This window comes from Phyllostomus hastatus, unplaced genomic scaffold, assembly GCF_019186645.2.
Source record: "Phyllostomus hastatus isolate PE091 unplaced genomic scaffold, TTU_PhHast_1.1 phas_scaffold_93, whole genome shotgun sequence".
Lineage (NCBI taxonomy): Eukaryota > Metazoa > Chordata > Mammalia > Chiroptera > Phyllostomidae > Phyllostomus > Phyllostomus hastatus.
In genome coordinates, this window is record NW_025334042.1 from 21,854,616 (window position 1) to 21,863,569 (window position 8,954).

The 8,954-nt window shown below is 57.8% G+C and overlaps 1 protein-coding gene across 1 annotated transcript; it reads right to left on the reverse strand.

Annotated features, from left to right (window-relative positions):
* Positions 1 to 944: 944 nt before the first annotated feature.
* On the reverse strand, positions 945 to 4,696 carry AQP6 (aquaporin 6). Its single transcript, XM_045829556.1, has 4 exons — positions 4,103 to 4,696; positions 3,197 to 3,355; positions 2,851 to 2,931; positions 945 to 2,237 (listed from the first exon to the last, which is right to left on the reverse strand). Exons 1-4 carry the CDS (start codon positions 4,463 to 4,465, stop codon positions 1,941 to 1,943), a joined length of 900 nt encoding a protein of 299 aa, XP_045685512.1. The 5' UTR covers positions 4,466 to 4,696; the 3' UTR covers positions 945 to 1,940.
* Positions 4,697 to 8,954: the final 4,258 nt, after the last annotated feature.

Sequence of the window (8,954 nt, forward strand, 5' to 3'; positions counted from 1 at the left end):
GCCACCCAGCCTCAGTCACTCATTCATCAGACTTTTATCGAGCACCCAGTGTGTGTGTTCGGCTCCGGGCCTGCAGAGATCATTTGTCTAGGAGCTTAAAGGCCTACTGCAGGAGCTCCGCCCCTTGCCCTCTTCAACCTTCTAGTTCCTGCGGCCTTCCATCCCCGGCCATAGCTTGTATAAGTCCCCCTGGAGTGCTGTTTTGGAAAATTCGAAGCTGGGAGCTGGGGAGACCTTAGGGGGCTGTGGTACTGAGCTGGGTGACCTTTAGCAAGGCAGTCACATCCTACACACACGCACACACACACTCAGCTGTCCCTGCTCATGAGAGGGCACAAGAAGCCCTGGGCTCTGAGAGATTGTGAAGATGGATGAGGGCGGCCCGGCTTGGAGAGATGTGAGTAGTACTCTATGCTGACAGTACCACGGAACACTGAGCATGGCTGCTGTGGCCACGAGTACTGGGGCCCACTTACTGCCCTGGTCACAGGCTGGGCCCTGCCACCCAGCCCTTGGAAGACTTTGGCAGCCCCTCCCCCACCCCCAGCCCCTTTAGAGACATCATGGAAGAGGACTTGTCTATTTTATGAATTTGGTAGCTGCATCTCAGAGTACCATGGTGATGGGCACCATAGAGATGAGAGAACTGACTTTTATTGGCCTTGCCTCTTCATTCTAGGGTCCCTCCCCCAACCCCCCTCCCCCACAAAGCTCCGCATACACTCATCCCACACACACACACACACACAGCTCCCAGGTCAGTACACCAGCAGAGAAGGAGGCAGGGCCCCCGTAATAGGAGCAGATGAAAGGAGAAAAACCTCCTCTCTGCCTCCCTCTCAATCATTTCCCTCTCTCCCTTCTTCCTTCCCGTTACCAACAGCAATTGTATTCAAACCCAATAATTACAGTAATAGCAACAATAATCATCATTTATTGGCTTTATTTTTCTAACATTTTAACTTCCAAAAGCATTTCCAATTTCTCGTTTGTTTTCACAGCAGTCTCTGGGGGAGGCTTGTGCCCATTTAACAGCTGGGGGAGCTGGGATCCAGATAGGCCCCCAGGTCATAGGTGGAGTGGTACTGCAGCCTGTAAATACTGACAAATCACCCGAGACTCCGATAGTGCTCAGAAGCACTGAACTGAAAGTCTTGGTTTCCTGGGTCGTTCCTACAGCTTTTTGGGGGGAGTTCCTGCAGATCTGAGAATGAGGCTAGGGACAGCTTCTTTGGCTCAGGTCATGGACCAAAAGCTGGGCAGGGGCTGTCCCCTGTCAGAATCGTCCCTGTGAAGGGGACTGCGGGATGGCAGACAGGCAGATACCCAGAAGAGCTTGCCCTGGAAAAGGCCCATCTGGCTCAAACCTTCCTTGCCAAGAGCCTGCCCCGCTGCTAACCCGAGAAAAGCTTCTCCTCTGTGTCAGCTCTTCCTGAGGATTTTGGGGGAGGGAGTGAGGAATGACAATCTATTGGAGGTTAATCTCTGTCTGTCCTCAGGAAGACCCCCGTCTGGTCTGAGGGGGAAGCCCATAGCCCCCAAAGCCACACCCAACAGTAGGGACATACATCTGAGGAACTCTGAGTCTTGGGAAGTCTGGCCCCTCCTCCCCAAGGGTGGGGGTGAGAAGTTAGGGTTCCCCGAGATCACTTTAGTCCAAAGCCTCTAAGCAGACTGGCTGTCTCAGCTCTAATTCCTTCTTTCCCAGGACATGGGGTTCTGGAGTCCAGATGGATGAGAGAAGGGGCGGGCAATCATGAATTCCCCTCCCTCCCTCTGCTGTCCCGTTCCTGGATGGAGGAGGAGGAAACTGAACAGATCTGCTCCCCACATTCTACCTAGAAATGTGATGCCTGGGGGAGGGATTGGCATCCCCTGCCCACCCCGTCAGGACAAGAGGCCGAGCCTCCCTACACACCTTTAACCACCTCCCCATCCCCTCAGAACACCTGAAATTCGGTCATGCCAGCATGCTGCTCACACACGGAGCTCCTCTCAGAAGCCTGAGGGCTGGGGCCAAGTTCTATGTTTTCTGACACACACTCTCCATTTGGGTGTCCGCCGAACTGGGATTCCCTTTGCTGGGGCTCCGGCTCCACCTCCACCACGTTCTCCACCTCTGCGGTGCCCATGAGGATGGCCAGTCGCTGGGCCAGAGTCTTGGTGTCAGGGAACAGGACGAAGTTGTAGATCAGCGAGGCCAGGACAGCCCCTGTCAGGGGCCCCACCCAGAAGATCTGAGGAGGCAGAAAAGTGGGGACCCAGCTTGTGAGCTTTGGGACCCCTGCCTGCTTGCCCAGGGTTGCCTCGGTCTCCCCGCAGCCCTTGAGCTGTCTGGAAGGTGGCAAGTTTGAGAAGCACAAGGGCTGCCCCTCCCCCAGAGTCCCTGCAGGTGAGGGGATCTTGCCCCCCACCCATGCTGTCTCCTCACCACTCCTCCCTCCCCCTCTCCTCTTGCCTCCCCTGTTCCAGTCAGGAGCCCTGGCTAGTGCTGTTCCTGGCTTTGTGGGTGTGTGTGTTTATTTGTTGTCTTTTTCTTTACCCACGTTTGGAAACTGGCCCAGCTAGAGAAAGTGAATAAGGGAACAGCCAGGACTTGAGGCCTGGAGCTGCGGCTCCTGCCCTGGCCTGTTTCTTGCCACTGATACCTGGGCTATTGGAGCTGCAAAGAGAGGAAGCAGGAGCCAGGACGCCTGCCCTGGTCTTCTGAGTTCGCGGAAACCCCTAATGGGGGTCAAGACAGCCTGCGGCAGGGAGACCTGTCTGCCTGCTGCTGGTGAGAGCCACAGTCCCTGCGGCCCTGCTCGGGCCCCGCCCCTCCCTCCCGTGGCTGCAAGCAGATCGTCTCACCCAGTGGACTTCGAACTTCCCAACGATGACAGCAGGACCGAAGGAGCGGGCTGGGTTCATGGAACAGCCAGTGAAGTAGATCTGGGAAGTGGAGGGATCGTGGGTTCAGGGTGTGAAGAGGCTTAAGGCAGGCCTGGGTGGGGATAGCCCCCTCCATCTCGGCTCAGAGCCGAAGTTCCAGCCTTGGCCTCTGCCGCACGGTATCCTGGGCCTGGAGTGTGGGGCATAGCCTCAGCCCCAAGGCATGAGGGCCTCAGGGAGGGGCATTTCCTGGCCTTCGGGGCCCCTGCAGCCCCTCCAGGGAGGGGCTGTGTGTGCACAGGCATGGCGTCCTTTTGCCCCTTACCCCAATGAGGTGGCCCAATGCCACAGAGACCCCGATCATAGTGGCCGGGGAGCCGGATGTCAGACGGCTGTCGGTGGACGCCAAGACACAGAGCACCATCTGCAGGGTCAGAACCAGCTCCACTGCTACCGCCTGGCCCGTTGAGACGCTGCTCCGGATCTGAGTGAGAGGGCTACACTGGGGTCCCCCACTTTCTGCCAGAGGGCGGTGACTGGGCCCCCACCCCCGGCCTCATTTCCTCACTGTAAGGGGAGACACCTCACCGCCGCCGGTCCCAGTCCCGCGACTTGAGGAGGGCTGTGCGGTGGGTTCCAGTCAGCCCCCTTTCTCCCCAAAGGTTGGTTGGAGCCAGTGATTTGGGGGGTGGCAAGGGCTCAGGACTGGTGGGAAAAGGGAGGCACAGAGAAGTGGAAATGCATGTTTGCAAGCTACCTGCGGGGAGATCCGGGTGGGAGTGGAAGGAAGAGATGTGGGGAAGTGGGTGGAACACAGCTGATGAGGGGAATCTGGCGGGGAGCTGGTGAAACAGGCTTTAGAGTTCCAGGGAGGTGGAGGACGTGGGGGGCCTTGAGGAGGAAGATGAAGAGCATGCAGGGTCCCTGCCACCACCCCCAGCCCCACCCTCCCTGGCCACCCGACATTTAAAAGCCTGGTCCTCCTCCAGCCCCTGCCCCTTAGTGTGGCTGGTCCCATCCGTCCTGTGGACCACAGCCATGCCCGCTCGCCTGCACTAAAGCCGCACACAGTCTGGTTGCCCTGGTCCCGGGGCCACACGGGGCAGGTGTGAAGCACGTGCCTGAGAGGTCCCCCTCTGCTCCTCTCCCCCAGCATAGTGGCCCGCCACAGTTAAACCTGTTTAGAAGACACTCCCTCCTGGCCCTGCCAGGCGCCTCTCCCTGCACCTACCTCATTGACCCCCAGGGTCTCTCGGATGTCCCCTGGTGTGACCCTGTAAAGCAGAGCAGCCCCCACAATGGCCCCTGCCAGCTGGGCAGCCACATAGGCCACAGCACGGGGCAGAGAGATTTGGGAGCCCACAAGGTAAGCCAGTGTCACCGCAGGGTTGACGTGGGCCCCGCTGGACTTCCAGGTGACCTGCACAACCATGGCGGTGACCAGGTTGAAGGTGATGGCGATCTGCAGCACAGAGGGAAACGCTGGGGACCAGCGCATGGCGGAGCCCACACCGAAGAACACGTACAGCCCGGTGGCCAGGAACTCAGCAAACAGCGCCTTGCTGATGGCCACCCAGAGCAGGTGCCCCAGCATCCTGGCCAAGCCGTGCCCTTCCGACTCCACTGCGTCCGGGTCCTGGTGTCTTGGCTGCTTCCTCCTCTGCTCCCAGGGCCTCTGCCTGTCCCCAACTTCTGGGCTCTGGTGTCCGGCCTGCTCTGGCTGTCGCACTGTGGACGGGCTCTGCTGGCTCCCACCTGCAGCCCCTCCACTGCACTGCTGCCCAGGACTGTGCTGGGCAGACTGGCGGGGATCGGGCTGGTGGAGTTTTGTGTGTCTGGGCGAGTGGAAAATTTGGAGGTGGCATGAGGGGAGGTGCTTGCCTGCTCCACCTTGAGCTCACCTGACAGCTGGGGGAGAGGGCCGTCTCGGGGTGCTGAACTGGAACACCCCCGGGAGGTTTCCGAGCTGGACAGGCTTAACTGTGCTGTGGGCCCAGCCCAAGGGCCGCAGGTGCAGGAAGAGCCGGGGGCATGAGGTTTGGGGTTCCCACGTCTTCAATGTCAGCTTAGATGGCGCAAGATCACTCAGGTACCCAAGTCCAAGGCCTGCTTCAAAGGGTCCTGTGCATTCTGGTGACACAAGGGGGGAAGATAGCTGGGTGTCCTGAACTCCTGGCCCCTCTGCCTGTAGGCTTGGCCTCCAGATGGCCTCACACTGCCTGTGCCCCGTAAACCCAGATGTGCAATGAAGCTCCCTCCTCCATTCCCACCTGAAACGCACTCACAGAAGGCAGATGTGAACAGTTACTAAGTAGGTGGGCCTGTGGGGGTGCAGAGCGGGCAGATGGAAGGAGGGTGTATTCCACGGCTAACCAGGAAACGCAGCAGTGGGGCCTCTGCCGTGCACCCGCTTCCGTCTCTGCTCCCCTCACCCTCTCCTTGGCCTCAGCCCCTCTCCCCTGCACTCTCTGCTCTCCTCCTCAGGGGCCAGAACAATTCCTCATGCCTCTCACACAGGGCTGCTGAGCCATTTTTGTAGTATTGCTGCCCTAGGCTCAGCCCTTTCCCCCCAGCAGCATATCAAGGTATTTACACAAGCAAAGGTATTCTCCCCCTAAGAAGAATCTGCTGAGCTGTTAAAATAACACAGTCTTCACCTATTAACCACATCTGGGTGCCGGGACCTCACCCCTGGCCCTATCTGCCTGCCTAGTGGAGGTCCCCTGGTTGTCCTCAGGCCTCTCAAGTGCAACCTTGTCTCCAAATGAGATCTTCCTCCCCACCCCACCCCCCCAAAACACTCCTGTTTCTGCCTGCTCAGTTGGAGGCACCTGGGAAGCATCTTTGACCCTTCTCCCTGCTCCTGCCCCCTCCACTGAAGGCATCAAGTCCTGCTGATTTTCAGTCATAAATATTTCTTGACTGCACTCTCTTCCTGCCACCCCTGCTGCCCTGCAGCCTTTAACCATTCTCTCTCTCTGCTCCCTTGCTCTGTTCCAATCAATTATCCACACTGCAGCCCCAGTGATCTTTCTAAAATGCAAATCTGATCCTGCTGCTTCTCTGCTAAAATCCCTTCAAAGCCTCTGTCCCCTCTGTGAGCTCCGTGCGGCCTCCAAGGCCCTCTGGGGTCCTACTCCTCCCACCTCACCTCTCCCCACTCCTTCCTTGCCTTGCTCTTTTACCCTGTGGCCTCACCAAACGGCCGTGGTTCTGGAACACTCCAAGCTGGTCTCTCCTTGGAGGACGCTCTCTTCTTCCCCTTGGAGAGAGCCCTTCCCACTTCCTTTGCTTGGGTAACTCCCTAACCCACCCCTAAGTCTCAGCTTCCATATCCTCTCCTCCTTTCCTGGGTGAGGCCCTCCGTTTGCCCCCCTGGCCCGCACACCTGGGCATTTTCGACCCCTGCAGTCATCACAGGGCATCGGCATGGTGCCAGTGTGTCTCCCTCACCAGGGAGACACGGCGAGCCCCTGAGAGGGCAGGAGACACGTTTTGCTCATCCCTACACGTAGTGTCTTGCACAGAGATTAGTCATAGTAGGTGCTCGATAAGTAATTGTCGAATGAACGAGTGAATAACAGTTTCTTGAGCTCCTGGAGGCAGATGACTTTCATATCTGCTTCCGTTCACCTGGCTATTCTTAAGGCCTTATACCCCCTCACCCGGGACTGGGCCCTCTGGAATCTTCCACTGAAATGTCCCAGCTCTGAGCATGGGCTCTGCCTCCCACCCAGCCTCCCCCATCTCAGCCGGAGTAAAATCCCTCCCGCATTCCCTTTCTGCTCTCCCGGACATCCTGGCTTCACCCTGCCTTCTCCAGCCAGACGCCCTGGCATCACACCTCCGTGCCCCGCCGTCCTGGCTCCTTTTTCTCTCTAACAACCCGCCACACCTGCCTCTCTCCATTCTCATTCTCCTCACGCCCCTCTGCCTGCCATCTGCGCTGCTGGAGGCACTTGCCAGCTACGACAAGTCCATGGTCCGTGGCCTCAGCAGGGGTCGCAGCTCTTCAGCAATCCTCGCTCCCTCTCCAGGCGGCTGTCCCCCCGTTCTTCCGGCGCCTACTTCCAACCTTCCCCACTCTCTTCAAGTACCCCACTCTCTCTGGCTTTCTTCCAGCTTGCCTCCGGTCCCACCCAGAAAGCCAAGCTAGCAGGCGATACTTCTTCCCACCCTTCCTCCCCAGCCACAAACTCACTGGAGCCGCCCATGCCCTTCCCAGCTTCCCTGCACCCCCAAAGCAGAGGCAGCCCTTCTCCTGTGTACAGTCAGGGCCCCTCCCGGTGCTCTTGGCCATGCCCGGTCTCGACTGTGGTCTGCCCTTCTCCCTCTCCTGGCTTCTTTATAACATGCCTGGTAATCTCAGAATAGTGGAGAGACCATGGGTTTGGAGTGCCTTTCGTCTTTGTCTCTCTTTTAAGACTTTGTTCAAGTCCAATTCCTCCATGAAGCCTGCCCTGATTTTCCTTTCCAGCAGAACCAGGGCAAGCTGCATGGAGAAGTTGGGCTTGAGCAAAGCCAGTGGCTACTTCTGGCTTCAGCTTCCTCCCGCCTGCACTGTTCCGGTGCAGACTCCTGTGCTTTCCTGGCTTAGAGGATTCTTTCAATAAACACTCAAGGAATGAAGGCATAGCCAGTGTGGGTGACATTCCCCCCTGCCCCGGTGGGTTCTCTGCCTAGGGGCTGTTCCAAGGAACCACAAGGGCATCTCTCTTCTCCCCTCCCCTTGGACAGAGCTGCAGAGGAACGGAGACAGGCACTTACCAGTCCTGGCAGCTTACCTAGTCTCCGTTTCTTTGTCTGTACACCAGGCACCAAACAATAGGAAAGCCTATCTTATCTGTTGAGACCTTTGATAAGACAATACAAGTGGAAGCATTGGAACATTGCCGTGTACACTGTACCAGCACTTAACTTCTGTGACTTCAGTTCCCTCCTTATAAAATGGAGATTAAAATTCCCACCTCTCCATGTATCGTTAGGAGTAAAGGTGCTAATACCTAGGAGAGTGTCTCTGAGTCAGAAAATGTTGGTCATTAGAATTGCCACTCGAGTCCCCTCTCCAATGAGACAGCTATGAGGACCCGGCTGGGGTGGGAAGGGTCCAGGACAAGTGGCACCTGTGGCCCCTACTCTGGACACTGGAGGCCCAGAGCATCAGGTATGGTGGCCCTTGTTTCCAGCCGGCCTGGAGCAGGGACTCCTGGGGCCCTGCCTGGCCAAAGGCGAGGTTCTCCCCCCCCCCAACCCGGAAGCCAGCCAGGCACTAGCCAGGGCTTGCTCCAGCTCCAGCCAGCACCTTGCCAGGCCCAGTCAGTTTTGGGCTCGTGCATCATGCTTTGAGGTCACTCATGTTCACAAGACTTTTGTAAAAGCCCTACACCTGGCTGCCTACAGCAGTCTGTCAGGCGGCTGTGGGCTCTTAACCTCCCAGAGACCTGTCTCTGGGCTCCCCAGGCTGCTGAGGTGGGCGCCTCCGTGGGAAGGTGTGTATGTTTGTACGCATGCGCATGTACTCGCCCGCATGCACAAGGAGCAAAGTGAACTCTAACTGGGGCCTGGGGGCTTGGGGGCGCGGAGCAAGAACGAGAAAGTAAGAGGGACATTAAAAACATGACCGGAAGGGAAGAATTCAAGGTAGCTTCCCTCGAATTATCTCATCGATTTCCACAAACTGTGACAGATAAGCAGTGTGACCTCATCCAAATCCGAAAGGGAATGAACTGAGTCAGGGAGGGGCTGAGCTAGCTGACCCTCCAGCAACCCCTCCTGGCCATCCATCTAGACAGCCTGCCTTCTGTCCATTCTCTGTCTTACTCCCAGCCCTCCCCCATCTCTCTACTCTGTCACCATGTCCACCTTCCTACGGGGTGAAAACTGGCAGCCCCTGGGCAGAGGGGCAGTGAGTGGGAGGAGGATGAAGCCTCCTAGAGGAGAATCAAGGCTCTCCTTCCTGGGTCCCATCTCAAGGTGGAGCAGAGGGCCAGAGCGGTGCCTGGGCACGTGTGCTTGAATGTGACACACACGTACCTCTCCGGGAACACAGGGAACACAGGTCCAGAGCAGTCCTGTGAGAGAGA

What these genes read in the sequence shown, in the direction of transcription:
- AQP6 (XM_045829556.1), bottom strand. Translation starts at nt 4,465, where the DNA reads ATGCTGGGGCACCTGCTCTGGGTGGCCATCAGCAAGGCGCTGTTTGCT. An exon ending in AGACCCTGGGGGTCAATGAG is followed by an intron (nt 3,356 to 4,102) that starts GTAGGTGCAGGG and finishes CCTCTCACTCAG; the next exon opens with ATCCGGAGCAGCGTCTCAAC. An exon ending in GGAAGTTCGAAGTCCACTGG is followed by an intron (nt 2,238 to 2,850) that starts GTGAGACGATCT and finishes CTGCCTCCTCAG; the next exon opens with ATCTTCTGGGTGGGGCCCCT.